Below are 23216 nucleotides of genomic sequence, written 5' to 3'. Positions count from 1 at the left end.
AGTGACCTATACTTCCAAATGTTCATAATTACTTGAGCAGAATACTTCTTCATAGCCAATGACAACCATCAAGGAGAAAGCTTTGGACTTCCTTGAGTTAACAAGTCAAGGAAGGTAAGAAATTATGAAAAGCAGGAACAGCCTAGGGGAGTTCAATGTGTCCCAGGCAAGGGTAACTCACTCAATGCACACATAAATCTCTTCCCATTGCCTGAAATGTCTACTTTTAAAATTATACAAGAGAGAGTTGTGTTTAAGTATCATCGTCATTTAAAATTGCAAATATTTCTAGGAAGACCACAGGGCTATGAGTGACGCGTACTTTAACAAGACCACGAATGATCTGGTCTTCTTTTTCCCATTACGTGCCTTACTACCACAGGCGCTCACCTGTTTAGATATCTCCTGTATTTAAATATAAGAAGGCACTTGCTTAATGATACTTTCTCCCCTCAGATTCTTGAGGAATGATTTGTTCAAGCAACCCCAAATGGTAGCGAGGATAACAGCAGCCAGAGGAAAATCCAGAGCCTAACTGCCAGGCCGCCTGAGGCTAAGAGCCCAAGCCCCAGAATTCTTGGTGCTCTAGACAAGAGCCACTATGAGAAAGATTCAAGGACTTTCGTGTCTCAAGCCCAGGAGGGCAAGACAACACCTCCTACTAGAAAAAGAAAATAGGCTAAAAGAGCCTCCATGGTGGCCAGTCTAATAAGCCCAACAGTTTAGAGCACTGTAATCAAATTAGAGGCCGACTATCAATTTCATTGTGAGATTTGGGGCAAATCAATTAATTTCTCTGAGCTTTGGTCTTCCTCAACTATAAAATGAGGGGAGTTGCAAAACATAATTCCTTAAGTTATCTTCCAATTCTAAGATTCTGAGCTTCTACAAATGCAAATGTTAGTATTTATAATTAGGCATGGAAATTTGAAAACTGCTTTTTTGTAAATTTTGATGAGACATGTTTGCTCATACTATTATTTTCATCTGTTCTCTTCACATGGACCTTTCCCGCTGTCTGAACTCTTCTGATTACTTTCTTTGTGAAACTTTTTGTACCCAAACCCCCTTGGTTCCAAAACCCAGAACATAATGAAACAATTTTCATTTCTTAAACCATTTTAAATCGTTTCCATTTTTTAAACCACTATGACTGGTAGCCCACCCTACCAACTGATGAAGAGGTCCTAGTTGGGTCAATTAAAGGTCACATTGCTGAGTTCTGGGTCTTGACGGGCTCTAATGCTTGGGAATAATTCATACATATCAGATTCAGAATGACATCAGGTTTAAGTGCAATGTTGCATCAAACAAATAATGGCAGTAGTTGACCATATCACTTCCCTCTCTAATGAGTAAATATGTAGAGACTTAGAAGAGATTCTGGAACATAATAAGCCTCAGTGAGTGTTAACTTACTACTCTTCTGTACTTTTATATTATTACTCTATATTCAGTACAAGTCCTGGATAGATGAAGGGCATAGTACAGAAACCAAGATTACAGCGTTTTTTAAAAATTGTGTGCCCAAATATTTTGGAAGAAAGTGGGTTTTAATTCAACAGAAAACATGAAAAGATTATTTTAACCAAAATCAGAGATCTCTGTAACACTGACTTACTGCATCCTGAAACATTATTTCAAATTATATGACTGTCACCCCATCAATATTACAAAGTTTACTTTAGCTATCTAGAGAGTAATCAAACAGGAGATATAGTTCTTCATTTCTGGAGGTTGTGAGAATAGGAGGGTTGCTTACCTGTACATGCAAATGCAATAATGCTTTTCTCTTCAATTTGTGTCATATGTTTAAATCTGACTCTACAGCAATGCCATACATTATCCCCCAATCGTCTGAGTAACACCTTAGATTTCAGTGAGCCAGAAGTGGTAACCACAGTGTCAGTGATGTGAGCTGGCTTCTCCTGCCACTTTGTTTTGGCTACTAGGGAGGAGGTCACATAGGAAAGTAAGTGTATAGTGCACATCTAACTGCTATTCTCAAGAAAACTCTTGATCTTTCCCACTTCAATCCCCACCCTCTCATCAAAGATAAGGAAGCGGTAGTATCCAGGTGCAGCTGAACCTTAGCACAGTTACAGACCTGATAATAACTGACCTTTGGAGTGAATTTCTTAAACGGTTAATTTATAGGACAAATTTCACCAGTCTCAGGGGAATATGTAATTGCTTCATTCTTTATCTTTTGGCAAGGGTAACTACAATTCAATGATTTTTTTAACTGAAAAACTAAAGTGATGCATACCCTCACAAAATTATGATTATGTCCTGAGCTATAATAAAATTCTCATCATAAAAATTAGAAACTGAGAGAAGTGAGGGGTAGTAGGAGAACAACAGTAGCCAAAAACATCCTCACTGTACTGTATACTGCTACACAAGGGTGTCTGCGACGTATTCCTAAGAAAAAAAGCTGGTTACCAAACAACAGCATGATAAGCACTCTGAAAATGAGGTCAATCTATGTATTTATAAATACAGAGAAAAATGTCTGAAAGGAGAGACAACAAAATATTACTAATAATGATAATGTGCAAGTGGTAAGATTCTAGATGATTTTTTTTTTTAAAGATTTTATTTTTTTCCTTTTTCTCCCCAAAGCCCCCCCGGTACATAGTTGTGTATTCTTCGTTGTGGGTTCTTCTAGCTGTGGCATGTGGGACGCCGCCTCAGCGTGGTCTGATGAGCAGTGCCATGTCCGCGCCCAGGATTCGAACTAACGAAACACTGGGCCGCCTGCAGCGGAGCGCGCGAACTTAACCACTCGGCCACGGGGCCAGCCCCAGATTGTAGATGATTTTTAATTAAAAAAACAACTTTTCTGAATTGCTTAAATTTATAATTGCTAAACTTACAATTTCTTAAATTTACAATGTATTACATTTTCTCTCCCCTTTTATTGTCCTGCTTTTATAATCAGATAAAACAATAAACCTACTTCCAGGGGGTGAGGTGGGGAGAAGCATACTCTGCTTTTAATCTCAGAGGCTTCAAGCTGACCCATGTTCACAGATTGATTTATAGAATATATCAATCAATCGTCCTTAGATTAGCAAAAATAAGATCAGTAAGTGGTGGTAAGCATTCTGTGTAGTCAAGTTGTGCCTTTTTCAATAATTGTGATTCGGGAGTATTGTCAGTTAGCATTTGACAGATGGAATAGATTCAACAGAGTTGTCGATCTTTAACTAGTAAAACAGACCACTTAGGTTTGAGGAAAGGACACTCACGCTAAATTAAAAAGTAAAACACAACTAAACCTTTAGAAAAATGTAACTATAAACTAATGTGGCTCAATTAATGCTCAAACCGGCATATGCTGAGGTGATATATAATAAGGTAGTACAGTTGTATTTTAATTCACTCAAAAAAGGTTGCTATGTACTTAATTTGCTTGGTATACAAAAACTGTGGCAGCTATTACAGATTTATAACTGTCTTTCAAAAACATGCTCTGGAAACGTTATTTTAATGACGGTTTTTTACTACAGTGTGGAATGACAAGACAACGTGAGATCCATCACTCTATTTAAGAGGCAAATGAACACACAGCCCCTCAGCCTTTACTACTCTTAACAGCTGCTCGCAAAGGAAACAGTCATGTGTGTGCACACATCTGCAGTGCTGATGGCATTAATTACACACAAATTTATTGCACTCCTCCTTCCACCCCCAGGAACAAATACCAACGCACGAAGCAGTAACAAAGGTAAAACGCCCTTGGGGAAGAATTAATTCTTATATACATCTTGAGAGAAACAAAAGATGGATTTAGCGTAAATATGTCCTTTTCAAAGAGCTTTGGCATTTGCATGGATTTTTTTTAAGCCACAAAACTACACTGTCAGTGAAGTCTTGCAGAAAAATACTTTTATAGATAAAGATGCCGAATACCTGCTAATGGTAACCAGAGCAGTTAGTTTCACTCTTTAGTTCCTCTTCATACAAACGAAGCACAAAATATTTGAGAGATGCATTTAAAGATGGAAAGATTTACTTACATTACCAAGGTAAGGTCGAGAAGGACTGGTTAAGGAGTAGTGCTCTCCCACAGAGACCAATATTAACATCTAACATTTGTAAAGCACTTTATCATTTACAAACTGGGTTTAAGCAAACTATCTCATTCCAGGTGGATTCAGTCCCCAGTGCTCAGCCAGAGCTTGCAGGCTGGCAGCCTCAGTGGAGAAGCAACCTCTGAAGAGCCCAGGGAACAGCAGCAGTGGCCAAATAAGGGGTGAATCTACTCACCCACCACCTGGGCACAAACAACCCAGATGAGCCCTAATCTGCATGCTGATTAATATAAATGAGTGGCTTTAATAAAGCCATTGACGAAGTCGATGAAAGAATGGGTCTCTCCACTCCTTCCTACCGGGCAAGGACCAGGTTTAATGAAGACAATGATGAAAGGTCTGTTGCAATAAACACACTACTAACTCACAGGAGTTCTGGAGGAAGCTTCTAACTCGGCTTTTTGAAGGGAGCCTTTTCAATGCTGCCAAATGTGTAAGGCCATGCTTATTTGTGGGAGGGATGGCAATCTGTTCTAGTGAGCTGGAAGTTCTTTTGGCTAAGGGGGAAGAGCAGAGAGAGAAATGGCACTACCAGTAGGACAGGTGCAGCAAAAACTAAGCAAATTGATAATCTTAATTTTTAATTTAGAACAGCTGATACATTGGTGTATAAACTAACTACGGATAACATTTGTCAAAAAAGGTTCAGGAAAATTCCATGAACTACAGAAAAGTATAAAATCACAACTGATAAAACTTAAAAGAAATAGGCCACAAGTTCAGGAAAATGGCTTGAACATGAAGTCTTGAAATTTAATATTATATTGGCTAGTGCACTCATTCTATTAACATTAGTAGGTCGATACCCTACTATGTGCCTGGAACTGTACTAATGAAACTAGTTATAGCCTTACAAAGACAGAAGCCATTAATCTGTCTTTGATCACTCAGAAGGGTAATACATGGATGAGCTGCATGCCCTTGGGCCAGCCATCTCACTTCTCAGAGCCTCAGTTTGCCTATCTAGGTAAGAGGCATCTGCACGTTATCGATAGTAAGCCCTAAGATGGGAAAACTAAATGTGCGTCTCTATACATCTTTTTATTCATAACAATTGTAAGGAATAGTCAATTAGCCAAAAATGTAGATTTCTTTTACTAACAATAAAAAACTAATCCAAAAACGTCATTCACTTTTTGAATGGAGGTATGTGGTTCTTGGCCGACTGTTTGTCACTGAATAATGACAAATATCATCTATTTATTTAAACAATGACTAGGTTCCTGAAAAAGTTGCAGATAATTTAAAATGCTTTCATCAAGATGAAACTTTTCATAAGAAATAAAGGGAAAGGAGAAGCTTTCCAGTAGGCTAAAAACAGTTGGTTGTGTTGTGCCATTACTATAAAAACTGTGGTTACTGAGAATTGAATGCTTAGTCATGAAACAGAGAAAGTAATTCTGACATTATCAGACAACAGTCAGTTGCTTTATTTTCCACCTTCTCCAATACGGGCATTCCTGCACGTGGAGTCTGCTGTATTCAGGATGTTCCACGTTACTATGTTCTTTACTTAGTGGCACTGTTACCCCTTGTTCTGACTGAACTTTCCCTGAGAGAATTATGTCTGTCATTTCAGTGATCAGCACACTTTTTCCCACGTAGCTGATAACCTCCAGTTTGCTTTCACTGCTTCTTCATTTGAGGGCCCTCTCAGTGATGTAAAGTGATGCTTTCCAAGTGTGATTTTACTGAAAATTTAATCACACCTTTGAGAAACACAAGTTCACAATGTGAAACTTCGGAACACCAGAATCAAAGTACAGTATTTCATTCAACTGAAAGAATGCTGCTGGATGAAAGAATGCTGCTGGCTAGAAGACTCCCAAATAGTATCAAAAATTTTAAACTGTAACCCACAGTAAGAACTGTATTTTACATCACGACACGGTACATGCATATGTATGAGTGCAAATTTTCATTAAAAAGTTTCATTATCCCTCTATTTTCTATTGCATTCCATTAAAAAAAAAGTGTTGCTGGTGATTTGCTAAATGGATTTCACCACCCACCAATAAATAGGATGTGATCTGTGGTTGGAAATATTATCTTACATCGTACTGATATATGCGATAGCTCATACTGTGGTTAGCCATCTTAATTGCACACCGAAGACTCCATATTTTTTACTTAAACATTGTTATTGTTTAATATTATCAGCTTAAACATTGTTATTCTGAAATATATTTGTAAAAGTGTTAATTTCTGTATCACTTTATACCAGAAACATGTAAATTAGCTGAATGTGAATAGAGGGAGGAGGCAGGATGAAACAATCACTCTTGGGTTCTATGGGGTAATTCTGTTAGGCTGTTTATCAGTCTTGTTGGTTTATATCACTGACATTGACTCTTAGCTTTGATTTTACTAGATTCATGAAAACAAATTGGCTCAGACCACATTTGGCCAAAGACTTAAAAATTTCAGGATTTTTCTGGGATTCACACATACATCTTACAAATTCTAGGGAGACCATGTCTTTTGGGTAACATAGTTCACTTTCCAGCTCAATCACTTCCTCTTCAAATTGGGCCACACTAAAAGGCAGATGTTTGTAATTTACAGACATCCCAAGGTTTGCACTTCAAAGGCAGCCACAGAAATAAAGGCATGACTCATATGCACTAAAATCCATGCATCTTGTCTAAAACTGTAATTGTATTTCTTCCAAATACCTTCTCGGCTCTTCAAAATCTGTGATTCAACAGAATTCTAAAAATAACTGGCTCTACTGGTACTGCGTTATAGAAAATTAGGTAATTCTTTTTTTTCCTCCTTAAAAAAAAAATCAGGTAGTAGAAACTTGAGACTAACTGCTTTGTACCCTTGCATCAAATAATGAATGCCCTTGGGTTAGAAGTTCTCCAATCTATAAAGATACAATTGGCTTTTAAACTGGTATCTCCCATGCTTGGCATAACACACACACAAAATTTTGTTCAATTACCAATACTGTCCTAATATGTGAATTAGTTATATAAATCACAACTATTTCAAAATAAATTTGCACAGTTACCACTATTTTCAGAAATTTATATTTGCATATCACCTTATGGCTTTTAGAATAGTTGATAAATGAAGCCATATAAGTTTCTCATCACAAATCTGCCAGAAAGGTGAGGTCATTAATTTGGAGTATTGCTTTGACTGCTGAAATATGTTTATAAATCTCCAGATCTCAGACATTCATAAAAAATTTTGAGTTCTCTATTATATCTCTGATTTTATTAACAATTTTTCTCGATTCCTTTGTTTTTCTTCATATTTCATGCCATTTTCAGGATCTAGTTACGTGTTGTAAGTTTGGATTCTTTCCTACAACACTCGGAATTGTAAAATACTGGAATTGACAAGAATGTAGTGGATGGAGATAATGCTGCCTTTATTTTACAGATGAAGAAACCAAGAAAACAAGTTGCCTTTGCTTACTAGTTATTTCTGTAGAATGTTTCATAAAGCCCCTATTGATGTTTGCACTGAAATGTTTATTCCAATATTTTAAAACAACTAGTTGTTTAAGACATTATAAATTCCAGGATCGATAATGCAAAATTGCTGGCAAAAAAGGTATCATGGTGGGGCCAGCTGGTGGTGGTGAAGTTCATGTGCTCCACTTTGGGGACTGGGGTTTGCAGGTTCAGATATTGGCACGGACCTAGCACCGCTCATCAAGCCACACTGTGGCGGCCTCCCACATACAAAATAGAGGAAGACTGGCATAGATGTTAGCTCAGCAACAATCTTCCTCAAGCAAAAAGAGGAAGGCTGGCAACAGATGTTAGCTCAGGGCCAATCTTCTTCACACACACAAAAATATAATAAGATTAAAAAAAAAAGAAAAGGTATCATGGTTCTTTGTTGGTTTGTTAGTTTTCTACTTTAGTTAAGCATGAAGATTTTGGAATTAGATTGCCTGAAATTAAAGAGCAGCTCCACCATTTATTAGCAGTGTTACCTCAAGGAAATTACTTAACTCTTTCCTGTGCTTCAGGAGAGATTAAATGGGTTAATATACATGAAGCACTTACAACAGAGTCTACTATATAGTAAACACTCAAAACTATAAGTTAATATTATTTTTTAAATTAAAAATTATTAATTGTTAAATGTTTGATACTAATTTTAATAAATTTTAAATATTATACCTTATGAAGCTTCTAATTTCATTTGTAAAATGGAGTTTTAAGACACTAGATAAATAGTCTGGAGAAAAAGATGAATGATCTTAACTAGAATTCTGAGAGGTAAATGAGCTGTCCAAAGTTAAACGGCTAATTAAAAAAAAAAGGGGCAAGGATAGGAAGTAGGTCCACAGACTTCTACCCCAGGGCTCTTTCCACTTCTCTTTGTTCTTTATATGTTATCTCTGAGAAGTATAAAATAGATAAGAGCTATATAGCTCAACACATTATGAAAACATAAGTGACCCACAAGAGTGTAAGCTGAAGCTGCTTAGTAATGAAATAGTTAATCTGATATTCTAAAGAGGGAAATTGTCCTTTAAAAACTAAAGATTGGACATACAGTATAGTTTTGGTGTTTACTGATGTCTGACTGACTTGCTTTGCACAGTGAAAACGGCACCAGAACAAAGGCAATTAAGCCACATGAATAATAACAAAAAATTTAACACATTTTCCAAAATGTCTAAAAAGAAAGTTCCTTGGCACAGTCACACTTTCCAACAAACCCACTTTAATGTTTCCATAGTTTACAAAATCAGAAATGACCTCAGGGTCAGGCATTTGTCAGTTAATGACCTGTTGGGCTAATGGCCTTCAGCTTTGCCTTGGGCACACAAGTCCTCCAGTAGGTCATTAGCTGCCAGAAAAGGGCTCTTCCCCAATCACTATTGCTAAATAAATAAAATTCGCTCCGGGGTTAAGGCCCATAAGCCAATTTTGGCTTAGAGTGAATTTTTTCATTGAGTATTTACAACTCTGAGGATTCAAGAAAATGATGGGAATGCTAAAGCCAAAATTGTATCAATACAACTGAACTATATGTGGCTACTAATGAAAAGTAGTCACGTTGATCCTTTTGGATGCTCTTAAATTTTCTTTTGCTTATGGTGTTCAAATTCAGTATTAATCTAATACAGCAGGCACCAGACTACAAATGCACTGCATTCTGGAATTACATCTATAAGTCAATTGTTTGGAGCTCAGACCACATTTTCCCAACATACGTTATAAATGATTGCTAGGTTCTCAGGGCAGCCCACAAAAGCTTGGTTAGTCCTTAACGTTAGAAATACCATATAGTTGTAATTAAAAATAGAATAGAAAACCACAAACTTACAGTACCTGCAACTGAATAAAACAGGAAAACAAAACTAAATAGAAAATATTTAAAAAATGATTTCTAGGGGCTGGCTCCGTGGCCGAGTGGTTAAGTTCGCGCGCTCTGCTGCAGGCGGCCCAGTGTTTCGTTAGTTCGAATCCTGGGCGCGGACATGGCACTGCTCATCAGACCACACTGAGGCAGCGTCCCACATGCCACAACTAGAAGAACCCACAACGAAGAATACACAACTATGTACCGGGGGGCTTTGGGGAGAAAAAGGAAAAAATAAAATCTTTAAAAAAAAAAATTAAAAAAAAAAAATGATTTCTAAACATTGACAGTTACAGGGAAATTTACTTTAATAAGAGGATGAGAGGGTAGATACTGGTTCTTTCTTATGCCTATTTCATTTCTAATTATAGAATTTTCCTTTTTCTTAACCCAAGAGTATACTAAGCTTTACTCTGATGTTTTTCAACTCCAAGTAAAGTTTCTTGGTTTATTTTTCCTCTTGAAAGGAGCAAGGAGAAGGCAAAAAGGTGGACGGCAATTTTTCTGAAATAACAGGTAAGAGGAGAAAAAATGAAAAACTGGAGGCAAAGGGTTGAAGAGGATGTGTATACAGTTTGGAGATTACCTGAGATGAAATTAACTAAACTGTGAACAGTAAGAGACAAAGAAAGGGGCACTGTGTCCAAGTCTACCAGAGTGGAGAAAGGATGGGTGAAGAAGAGACATCAGGCCAGGTAGCTGAGGACGCAAAGGAAGGAATCTGCTCTTCATCTGCCCAGGACCTTGGAAACTCCTAACTCAAGAAGTTCCTCTTAGAAAGGCAGGAGTACTGAATAACTCAAGCTGGAAAATACATTTTTTTCTCCTTCTGGCTTTGGAGAAATAGCGATTTACGTCAGTGAAAATGGAGGAAAAAAGGCTGGTTTTAATTAATTTTATTTTGGAAAGCAGAAAAAGGAGTTTACAAAAATTGAGTTTGCCAAGCTCAGTATGAAATTGCCATAATCAACACATTTCTACCTCTCATGGCCAACCATGGTGTGGGGTTCAACTCTACCCATTTCAGAGGATGTATTTTTTGTACAACACAGACTTTTTTTTTTTAAATGGGCTTCTTTGAATGCCAGGCATATCAAAGAAATGCTTCTCTTACTCTTCTTCCTTGTAATCAGGTTTCTGGTTTGACACAGACACTCAGAGAAGTGTCCATTTTGCATGATGGCATCTATGCCCAAAACATACTTCATTCCACTGTTTAATGGCATGAAAAGGGCAAAGTTAAGGTTTCAATGAGATAGTAAATTCTAAAAGAACATAATACGTTCTCTTCTTATTTTTAGTACACTTCTCAAACACTAATCTTTTATCACCTTTACTTTAAAGAGCAAGGAAGCAGGCTCAGAAAATGGTCATAGTGTCTGTTTAACATGTGGCTATGTTAGGAAATGATAAGAAAAAACTGGACAAATTTGTTTGGGGATTTTGAAATTGTAATTTTATGACAGCATTTTGACTTCTCTACTTATTTGATATGGAGTTAGTTTCTTTTATTGTTACAATATATGACATCCCAGTTACCTTCTATACCCATTAACACTAGTCATGAAAATATACACTTGAGTAGGTTATATGTAGAAAAGAACATTAATCTTGGGTGTCGAACTAAAGAGGTTAAAAGATATTAATTCAATAATTTCCACAAGTAAAATAGTACTAAGACTCTAAACACACAAGGTCACAATAACACTTATTTTAAATGTATACGATAGAGAAAAATTTAAATTTCATATGCTATAGCATGTTTTTAGGTTTCACTTTTCAATATGAATTTGAAAGTAAAATTAATATAACAGATAAGATAAACATCAACTAACCAATAGCAGCCTCTTTATTAAAATATATAGACGGTGTAAAAGGAGATTTATATGCATAAATTAAGCATATTTATACAAACAAAATTCTTTCTTGTAAACAACATATTTTTGCCTTTAGGAAAACAAAGTTAACATAAGGAAATACATCAGCTATGTAAGAAGTACATCTGTGCCACTGGTTATTTAGAAATACAAATCACTTAATAGAACAGCTCCCAGGAGTGACATCACGACAATGTTCTAGGGTGTTTAGACCAGTCCCAGGCTAACTCACAGTCTCCCACCTGAGGGCGAGTGATAGGTCCATTAAGTGAAAATGACTACAAAGGTTAAAAAAAAAATAGCATGGTGAATTCAATTCTTGAAATGCTAGGATTATCACTATACATATAAAACATTGGCTATTTAAAAAAAAAAGATGACAAGTAGTAATCCACACAGTCTTATTTGCACTGTGGCTAAATCCTAAAATATAAATCCAGTCTACAAATAAACATAGGGACCAAGGAAAACCTGTAACAGTCAGCTAGATTTCTAAATTATAGTGTTTTTCCATTTCATGATTTTTCTCCAATTATTCAGCATGTCTCATTGATAGACTGATGCTCAAACACTAAAATTTTAGATTCTGCCATGACCCCATCATTTCAGCATTCAGTGATGCTCTACATGAACACAATACAGAGCAACTTAATTCAATGGAGTTAGGGAATTTATGGCTTAAAAAGGCAGTCTGAGGTCTTTTAGTCCAAGGTCTTTATATGGTAAAGAACTAAAATAAAAAGTTGACCTTAGGTTCCATAATTGAAAGTGAATGAAAACCCAAGCATTAATTTTTAAACTCACTCTTGAATTCAAAATCTTGTTAATTCACATTTATGTGACTATAGCTATAACAGTTAGAACACAATTACCAAAGGATTAATATATCAACTTCCATACTTAGAGATATTTAAAAATCTAAGTGTTACCTAAGGCAATTACCTTGAAGACCCCTAATATCTTCAGGGAAAAGCCAAAGGGAGAATAATTGACTTTGCTAATTTTACTCTTGGCAATCATAAAATAGCTCTGAATTTCATATGACTGCACAACTCTTCATCTAATGGTCTGCCTCAGGAGAATTAAAGAGATAAACACATAATATAGAACTTCAGACAAGAATCCAACAGCATAAGAAAATGAGAAATTAGTAGAATGAATAAGTCATAAAAAATTAAAGTTGCTACAAAGATGCTAACTTTAATTACCAAGTTAAATATACACCCTCAGAGGAAAAGCAGACTGTGACTGTCAAAAAACAGTGACATACTACTATATACAGACATTCTGTATTCAATTCTGCCTGCTCCCTCCTTGCTGTGGTCTCTATTTACGTTGCCATTGCTGACAATTTTTCTTTTTTATAAAAGAAAATTAAAACAACATTACATAGAAATCTAACTTTACCAAGACATTAACCACATGTTAGAGAACTTAAGAAAACTTAATACTACCCCAAAGAAATGTTTATTGCCACGTCCTCCTCCCCCCCACAAAAAAAACCCTATTAATGGTTAGTATTATCCTTAATCAACTTAAGCTTCTGGGAACTCATTTAATAAAATTAGTCCTCTTCTGAGATATAACTTCACTTTCCTTAAAAAAATATTCTAATGGGAATACTGCCAAGTATTTAAATGAAAGGAACTGGTTCTGAATATGGGGGAGACACTTTATCAAAGAGAATTCTTGACTTTCAAGCATTTTAGTTACCCCTTACAATCTCCTCATTTTAAAATACAGTTCACATGATTTGGAAATCATCTATTATGATTAAAAGAGGGCTACTAAAAGCCTCGATTTGTAGAAGATCAATTACAGACCCCTGGACATGGTACTCAAGGTCTTTCATAAAAAGTGAGCCAGGGAAGCATCTTTTGAAATTGACCTTGTAGAGCCTTCAATGACCCTTTGAAGAACAAGGTGCAAAAGATCCATGTTTTGGATGAATAGGAGGGTTGCACAGAATAAAGGGTTCAGTTCAACACACAACTATCAAGTTGAAAAAAAAAAACATACTATGGCCTAAAAAGAAAAAAAATTACTGACCAGATAAAGGTTGATAAAATGCAAATCTAAGGGTGCAAACCTGTGCAGACCATAAAGGTATAGGGCTCACTGAAGGGGAAGGCAATGCCTGATCATTCTTATTTCAAGGAGAAGCTTCAGGCTGAACTGTTGCTTGGATATGCTAAGGGTTTTTTTTTTTTTCTTTCTTTCTTTCTTTCTTTCTTTTTTTTGTAAATCAAGTAGTGCTACTGAAATCCAGTGCCTAATGGAGCAGATGGTGGAGGTCTTAGACTCTGGAACATTCATAGTGATGCTTCTGAATGCAAAACACCAAGAGTGGATTTCACAGACTGTGAATCTGATTTGATTTTGATGGGAGTAAAGCCTCCATTTTCTCTGAACTTGAACCACACTGAAAGAAAGAATGTGTGAGTGACACAAGCTGGCTAAGAGAAAGGAACACATTAAATATTATTCCCATAAAATGAAGTGCTTAAAGCAAGTGAATACTTGTGTCATTATAGCATGATTATATTGGTACTAAATACCACAATCTTAATCTTATATAAGATTTTATCAGAATAGCTTAAAGTAAGTGAAAACTGATGATTAGAGAAAACAAAAATTTGTCTAAAGGCAACAAGTCTTGTTTTTTTAAGGTGGGGGCCAGGATGAGGGCTAATTACTGAAATGTGGACCTAATTAACTATGTCTATAACATCTCTTCCTCTCAGGTATGTGGGCTGAATCCATGACTAGACAGTGTGGCTAGAGCCAGTCATGTGCAGCTCAAGGCACCCAGAAACTATACCAGACCTGCCCTTTCTGAGGCCTCTTCCTTCTCCAAGGCCCAAAGCTCATCAGAGGCCACAGCAGGTATGGTGAAGAGACGAGACAGATGATGCAGTCAGAGTGGCTCCCAGGGACAAGGGATCACTTACCCTTCTGCTAACGTGCGAATTACAGTAAAGGAGGGAATTTAGCAAGACCCATCAAAGTAGACTATACACAGAAAATACAGCAATTTGAGGGTGAAAAAAAATAATGTCCAAAAGGCAATAAATCTCTGGAGAGAGATTTGAGATTATCTATTATTCCATTTTATATGGCCAATTCATTTCTTTTTTTATTTTCTTTAAAGATTGGTACCTGAGGGGCTGGCCCGGTGGTGCAGCGGTTAAGTTCGCACATTCCGCTTCTCAGCGGCCCGGGGTTCGCCAGTTCAGATCCCGGGTGCGGACATGGCACCGCTTGGCAAGCCATGCTGTGGTAGGCGTCCCACTTATAAAGTAGAGGAAGATGGGCACGATGTTAGCTCAGGGCCAGGCTTCCTCAGCAAAAAGAGGAGGACTGGCAGTAGTTAGCTCAGGGCTAATCTTCCACAAAAAAAAAAAAAAAAAAAAGATTGGCACTTGAGCTAACATCTGTTGCCAATCTTTTTTTTTTTTCCCTTTTTCTTCTTCTCCCCAAAGGCCCCCAGTACATAGTTGTATATTCTAGTTGTGAGTGCCTCTGGTTGTGCTATGTGGGATGCCACCTCAACATGGGTTGATGAGTGCTGCCATGTCCGCACCCAGGATCTGAACCAGAGAAACCCTGGGCCACGGAAGCAGAGTGCGCAAACTTAACCACTAGGACATGGGGCCGGACCCCAATTCATTTCTTACTTTAGCTTCCTTTTCACGTGAATATAAACTATATATTAAAGGTACTATACTATTTTCTCTCTAAAAATCAGCAGGTCTATCTTACGAAAATATGTAGCTTAAAATATGATGGGAAGGTAGGGAAGAATGCTACTTATCTCCCTTCTCTGTATCTTCCAGATTTTTGGCAGGGTATATGGTTATCCACAATAAAGTCTACATTTCCTAGACTCCCTTACAGCTAAGTGTGGCCATATCACTAAATTCTGGTCAAAAGGATGTAAGCAGAAGGATCTCAGATAGCTTCTGAGAAATGTCTTTAAAGTGATGACACTATATAATTTATTATCCAAACTGGGACACTTGAGAGTAAAAGGGAGTGCTAAAATAATTAAAATTTTATACTTTTTGAAATTTGCATTTATTCACCAACAGTCGATTTTATCATATTGGTGGACTTGTTAACTAGTTCTACTCAAAAACTATTTTCAAAAATAAAATTTCAAAAGAAATAGAAATAACACATATCTATGTATATTAAAACAAAATGAAAAAGAATTTCTTTACATTGATTACCTGAATATTAAAAAACAGACAGTAGAATAATTATTCTTGGTACATATTCACACACTTTAATTTGTTTCTTAGCCATATCTGTCTCTAATATTGTGTAACTGGCTTTTTCTGAAGAATGTGCTTTTTAATATATGGCATTTTAAAACAAAACTGCCAGTAATATTCTTCACAGTTGCACTGTATGATTAATTAATTTGAAATTATTGATACCTTCAATTCATTCTTATTGGTAGATCACTATATCTTTAATTGAGAAAATGTTCTTTCTACAGGTTCTGAGTTAACCTGGTAAGCTCAGAGCAAATTTGCTAAATGGCAGGGATACTCAATTCTAATTTTTTTAATGATGAAAAGTGTAACTACTCCAGCTCAAATATTTTCAAGGTACTGTCTTTTTTTGCTTCCTTCAGAGTACCTTTCTTTGACAAATGTTTTTATTTTTATAAGACAACACTTGTCAGATAAATTGTTTCTATGATTCTTTTGAATGTTTTGCCAAAATTAGATGCAAAATCTAGCCTTTCTCAATTTCATTTCATTCCTGTGTGTGTATGCATAATTTATTCAAAAGAGGAGCACGACCAAAAGATTCTTCCTGCAAGGTGAGATATTCCAGATCATAATTATAGAATTGCAAAATTTAATCCTGTGTACTATTTGAGTTGTTACAATTTATTTTGTTCAGTTCTTTCCTTGCTATTGTAGGGAAAAATTCCAATGGAAGCTTTGTTTTCATTAATTATAATTCCCTAAAAGCTTCATTTGCTGTTCCATTTGTTGAACACTTGATTTAAGATTTCTAACTGATGGGGGGTGGCCCAGTGGCGCAGCAGTTAAGTGCGCATGTTCCGCTTCAGTGGCCTGAGGTTTGCCAGTTCGGATCCCGGGTGCAGACATGGCACCACTTGGCACGCCATGCTGTGGTAGGCGTCCCACATATAAAGTAGAGGAAGATGGGCATGGATGTTAGCTCAGGGCCAGTCTTCCTCAGCAAAAAGAGGACTGGCGGGAGTTAGCTCAGGGCTAATCTTCCTCAAAAAAAAAAAAAAGATTTCTAACTGATTTTGAACAAAATATCACGAAAATTTTGATGACCCATTTATAGCAAAGTTCAATACCATTGTTGGGTATAAAGATTTCAAAAATCTCATTGATGACAGGCAACAAAGAGAGAAAGCACATACTGCAGCGCTGAAGTGTATTTTTATACTCAACATCAGATATATCCCTCAAATCTTGTACTTCAGAGACTCTGACTATAAAGATATTTGTCAATTTTTATAACAATAGCTTCTATTTTAATTAGTATAACGTTGACGCTTGTTTGGATGCAATTATGAATTATGGGCATGCCATAACCAAATCAACTACTCACAGGTTTCTCAATGTAGGGAGAACATTGTTTTTGCCATAACAGTGTGTATTTCACCAAAATTTGTCCTTTATTATTATTATAAACAAATAATTTTATCTCCCATATTGAACTTTCAAACTGAATTTCCAATCTCACTCATAATGGTTTTACCTCTGACAGAATATACTTCCAAAAGCTTTACCTTGATTCCATGAATGGATAGAAAAAACAAATCATTTTTAGAATTAACTAAAATGATTTAATTGTTTAAAGTAGCTGATGACAGACAACTAAAACTGGAATTATTTAACTTTTTTGCCAAGTTCTTCTCCTGCCAATAGAGCTAACAAACAAAGCTATTGCTTCCCTTTTTCTACGTGCACATAAAAACTTGTAGTCAAGAATGAGTGAAATTAACTTGGAAGAATAGTAATTTATCTAAATAAAAGTTAGACTTCACAGACTGCTATGCATATATATCTTCTGCAACTGCATGTATCAAATCATCATCTTCAGGAAGTCTCCTTAAAGTAACTACTAACTTTGGAAGTAGATCTTGGCACTTTTTCAGCAGATTTGACTCTTCTTGTTTTCATGTGGTCAGTGACACTGCTATGGCCTCCACAGAGGATAGTAAATATCAACAAACATTTTGTGCAAGTTACACATTCCTTACCAACTTTCTCAAGAAACAAAAATTCAGTACTTTTAAAAAATGAAACATATACTCTAATTATGTTGAGCTTACTGCTGCCAAAAGGGTTTATTGCAAAAACAAAGTGTTGCCAAATAATAAAACAGCTATAGGCTTACATCATACAAGCAAGCAGGCTCAGTCTACTCCCTCTGCAAAGAAGTGATCAGCCTTGATTTCTCATACATATTTTATAGACACCAAACCTCTAACTTACACTATTTCCCACTGAGATTTTGGACTGGTACTTGGTGGCTTTGTGACTCTTGAAGCCCATGCATGGGCCATAGTACAACGGGGTGAAACACTAAGTGACCAGCTGGGGCAGCAGTGTCAAATCCTTCTGCCACCCGAGACAGGAAGGAGTTACCTGTCCCTAGACATTCAGTGCACTTTGTTGTATCAGCAATTGCCCTACATTCTGTTCCTGATTGGGAGGTGTCTGAAAGGGTTGGGAAAAGAGATGAGTTATTGCTGGTTGTCTTTCAGATATAATAAGACCTTAACATGAGAACTCTTTCCACTGTACATGGATCTCACACACTATTAGCCTACACTAGACAAAAACTGAGGCAGAGGCTGGACATATGAAGTGGAGATCTATGAAACCCACCCTGGTTTATTCTAATGTAATTATTAGTAATCATTCTGTTAAAAATGAAAAATCCAGGACAAATGCTAAGTCAGATAGGATTCTTGGAGAGCAGACTTAGACTGAGACTGTCCTTAGCAAACCAGGAGGTATACTCACTTGACCTTCAGGGGAAGGAGATCTGCCCTGCTCTGCTCCACCCCCACCCCCACCCCCAGACTCTGCTTCCTTCCAACTGACAGGAGTGAGAACATGATGACAACTACCTTGGGCCATAAAGTGGTAAGACAGAAGGAGCCTGGGTTCCTGACTTTGTAGAATCACCATTCTAACCTTGGACTGACTAGTCCTGGATGTTTTTACATGAGAAAAAATAAACTCCTATCTTGTTTAGGCTACTGTTATTTTATAGTCAAACCTAATTCTAACTAACATATAAGAAACACCTCTACAGTCTTTCTAGAAAGCAGCTTGGCAATATGTATCAAGAACAGTAAAAATGTTTAAACCCTTTGAACCACTTTTAGGTATTTATCTTAAAGAAATAATCTGGAATGAGGAAATTGATGTGTAAAGATGTTTACTTCAGATTTACTTATGATAGTAAAAAATTAGAAGCAACCTAAATTCCAAAAATGAGGAATTTGTTAAATAAATATTTCATCTAAATAATTTAATATTATACAACCATTAAAAAGTCTATGAAAAGTGTTAATAACATGGGAAAATGCCCATGTCATAATATGAAGTGGGAAAAAACAAGCAGAATTTTACAAAAGCCTTATATGTGCAAGTTGTTACCTATGTTACAAAAAAAATTCACATACATAAAGGTAGGAATAAACAAACAAACAGAAGACTGAAAGGAAATACATCAAAATATTAACTAACAATGATTATCTCTGGGTAGTGAAATAGGTAATATTTATTTATATCTTCTTTATATTAAATATTTAATACTATCTTATAATTAACAAATAATTTCATTTATAATCAGAAAAAAATATAAACTCATTTCAAAACTTTCTTAGCATTTACCACTTTTACCGGGTGTTGACACTGCATCAACAGCAGCAAAACTTTACTGAGCATCCACATGAGGGGCGTTGGGTGCACAGACCTCCGTGGCTCCAGCCATCAACCAAGAGCCACCTAAAGGTTACCCAGACCGAGGCAAACTCTGCTTTACCTTGGTGTTCTGTAGCAGAGCTAGTCCATTGCAGGCATTTGCTAGAAGAAAGTCTCCACTCAGGATAGCTATTTTATTTCCAAATTGCATGTCTTTCAGTGGCCCATCAGAAGATTGCAATTCATTTAAATTTACTATCCCACGATGTACAAGGAGAGCAGTATGGATAAGTTCTGTGATCTCTGCCAAACTTCTTTGACTAAAACATAAAGGAAAGATTTGTCTGAGTGTCAAAAATACCCTCTTATCAGTAATATTGGACTTCAGTTTTCAACAATAAAATATTTCAGTGATTAGTCTGTTTTTTTATTATTCCTTTCTTATGAAGTTTTTTATAGAGTTCTCCCCACTGAGTAGTTTGGGATCTACAAGCAGATCTTGACACCTTCCTTCTTTATAATCTTGCCCACTCTCCATCCCAGGAGTAACCAGGATTCCCCAGAGAGAAGCTGGCCAGTGGAGGGCCACCTTCCACTATTCCATTTAGATACTTTGTTTTCAGTATACCTCCCCCGCTTCCGTAACTTTAGGATTTCTGAGAATCCTTACTAGTATCTAACAGAACTCAAATTTAAGTGGGAACATAAGCTGTCAGACATTAAGCCAAGTATTTTTATACATTACCTCTTTTAATCCTAAATGCAAAGCTATGGGCTTTACAGAGATGAATAAAATGTGGTCTCTTTCTTCAAGGACCTTACTTTTCAGAATAAGAACTAAGATATACACCTTAAGTAGTAAATAAGATAGAGAAGGCCCTTGCGGAGCTTACAGTATCATACTGTATCAGATGGGATTTCAGGAGATGTTTGTTTCTTTTTTGTATTTTTCTATAGTTTGTACATTTTCTACAATGACAAAACTATTACTTTTATAATAATAATAAAATCAGTAATTACTAAAAAATTTAAACCTCATAACCCCCCTACGATAGGTATTACCAACCTCTTTTTACAGGTAAGAAAATTGTTGCATATAGTTAAATGACTTGCCTAAAGGCACACTGTAAGGTGGAAATGGAAATCTGTTAGAATCTGTTATAAATGGCCCCATGTGAATCATGCCTCTTGGTTTCCAAGCTCCTGTATAGTTCCTTCCACACTAACTCTGGGCTTGGCTATGTGACTGACTTTGGCCAAAAAGACATTAGCAAATGTGACACAAGCAAAGCCTGATAAGTGCTTATACATTAAGGCTTGTCCAAAGCAGTGACATGAGTGACCCCAGGCAGAACAAGCATCTAGCCAATCCACAGAATGGTAAGAAATAAAATGGTTGTTTCAAGTCACTAAATTTTAGGGTAGTTCGTTATGCAGCAATAGATATCTGATACAGAAACCGTATATCTAGGAATGGGGTGCTGCTCACAAAAGCCTCAAATATGCCTCAATGGCTTTGAGTCTGAATGGTGGGGGCTAAAGGAAAAGGCTGAAGAAAAAGCAAGCTCTTAGTAAAAGCTGGAAAGGCAGTAAGGAGATTGTTCCTGCAGGACTCAGACAGGACATACTGGTTTTGAAGGTCGTGAGACAATTGGCAAAATGGTTGCCTATGGTAACTTGAAGGACAGAAAATATATCTAATAAACTTATGGATCTGGATAAGGAGATTTTCCAGCAGAATGCAGCAAATGTAAGCTGGAGTTTTTTCACTGCATATGACAAGGTAACAAGAAAGAGATGAGCTAAAGGGAGAATTGTTTAGTTTGGAAGAATAATTTAGAGGAACAATAAAGGATCAAAGACTTGCTAGGTTGAAAATAAAACTGATTCACTTTTCCAGTCTCTCCAGGACAAGATTCTCAAAGTAAGAAATGGTATTAGAAAAAAGACCAAATAAAAAGTACGGCTCTAAGAACTTTTGTAAAGACCTAAATATTTAAAGTGATGCCTAGTAGACCCCTTAGGCAGACAAAGGGTCTTTAAAGAACTATAAGGGTATTGTCCCATGGCAGCCTGACACTAACCTAAAGTAGAGAGGTCTGTCTCAAAAAGAATTATGGATGTTGTTGTTAGGATATGGAATAAACTCTAATGAGATTCACAGAAATCCCAAAAAGTTTTGTTCTTTTTTTTTTTGAGGAAGATTAGCCCTGAGCTAACATCTGCTGCCAATCCTCCTCTTTTTTTTTTTTTTTAAAGATTTTATTTTTTTCCTTTTTCTCCCCAAAGTCCCCTGGTACATAGTAGTATATTCTTCGTTGTGGGTCCTTCTAGTTGTGGCATGTGGGACGCTGCCTCAGCGTGGTTTGATGAGCAGTGCCATGTCCACGCCCAGGATTCGAACTAACGAAGCACTGGACCGCCTGCAGCGGAGCGCATGAACTTAACCATTCGGCCATGGGGCCAGCCCCTAATCCTCCTCTTTTTTGCTGAGGAAGATTGGCCCTGACCTAACATCCGTGCCCATCTTCTATTTTATGTGGGACGCCTGCTACAGCATGGCTTCACAAGCAGTGCATAGGTCCACACTGAACCAGTGGACCCTGGGCTGCCAAAGCAGAACATTCGAACTTAACTGCTGTGCCACCAAGTCAGCCCCTTTTTTTCCTTTTTAAAGATTTTATTTTTCCTTCTTCCCCCCAAAGCCCCCAGTACATGGTTGTATATTTTAGTTGTGGGTCCTTCCAGTTGTGGCATGTGGAATGCCGCCTCAGCACAGCTTGATGAGTGGTGCTAGGTCCACGCCCAGGATATGAACTGGCAAAACCTGGGCCCCTGAAGCAGAGTGCACAAACTTAACCACTCAGCCATGGGCCCAGCCCCTCCTCCTCCCTCTTTTTAATGGAAGTGACTATTGTAGTTATCTTGTTCCTGACTCACCATTGTACGTTGGATGTGTAGTGGTGGTGGGGTTGGGGTAGATAACTTGTACTTTTAGTTCCCAGGTCCCTGGATTAAGAGGGGCTGCAACTCTGGAGCCACATCCACATCTGGACCTAACATAAGTTATGAGATCATGGACCTGGAGCTTGATGCCATGAAATAGATGAGACTTTGGGGTCTTGGGAGGTGGTCAGTATATTTTGCATAAGGGAGGAATGTGAATCACTGGGACCAGTGGGTACACTGTGGCAGATTGTTACACTAATGGCCACTAATGAATCACATCTCCTGATATCCACGTCACATGTGGTCTCTTCCTTTATTGACTCTGAGCTTGATTATGTGACTTGTTTGGCCAATGGGACACCAGCAAATGTGAGACACACAAGCTTGGAAAGCTCTTTTGCATTGGGGCTTACCCTCTTGGAATGCTGCCCTGAGACTATATGTGAAGAAATCTAGTCTAGCCTCCTTGAGAATGAAAGAGAGGTGCCCAGCTCTCCTAGCCACACTCAGCCCCCAGTTAACCTACCAGGTAAATGCAGCCACATAAATAAACCCAGGAAAACCCAGCAGAGTAACAGTCTAGGCAACTCACAGAACTATGAGAAACAAATGATCACTATTTTCGTTTGTTTGTTTTTGAGGAAGATTAGTCCTGAGCTAACATCCACCATCAATCCTTCTCTTTTTGCTGAGGAAGATAGCCCTGAGCTAACATCCGTGCCCGTCTTCCTCTACTTTATATGTGGGATGCCTGTCACAGCATGGCTTGACAGCAGCGCGCAGGTCCGCATCCAGGATCTGAACCAGGGATCTCCGGACCGCCAAAGCAGAACGTGCAAACTTAACCACTGTGCCACCAGGCTGGCCCCAAAATGATCACTGTTTTAAGCCACCAAATTTGGGGGCAGTTTATTATGCAACAATAGATAACCAATAGAGACTTCAAAACCCAATCTATTTCTACTATACTAGGCTGCCTCCTAGATATGCCAGTTAAATGATTTTTAAAAGTT

General features: G+C 37.2%; 1 protein-coding gene across 3 annotated transcripts in view; it reads right to left on the bottom strand.

Moving 5' to 3' along the window:
• PDSS2 (decaprenyl diphosphate synthase subunit 2) overlaps positions 1-23216 on the bottom strand; it is a 269150-nt gene that overhangs the window by 86289 nt on the left and 159645 nt on the right. For all 3 annotated transcript variants that reach the window (XM_046677266.1, XM_046677267.1, XM_046677268.1), the window contains exon 3: positions 19376-19574. In XM_046677266.1, the coding sequence (XP_046533222.1) occupies positions 19376-19574 (199 nt within the window). The remainder of the gene's footprint in view (positions 1-19375; positions 19575-23216) is intronic.

The sequence above is a fragment of the Equus quagga genome, chromosome 11 (assembly GCF_021613505.1).
Source record: "Equus quagga isolate Etosha38 chromosome 11, UCLA_HA_Equagga_1.0, whole genome shotgun sequence".
NCBI classification, from domain to species: Eukaryota; Metazoa; Chordata; class Mammalia; order Perissodactyla; family Equidae; genus Equus; species Equus quagga.
This window is presented reverse-complemented; position numbering and strand designations above follow the sequence as displayed.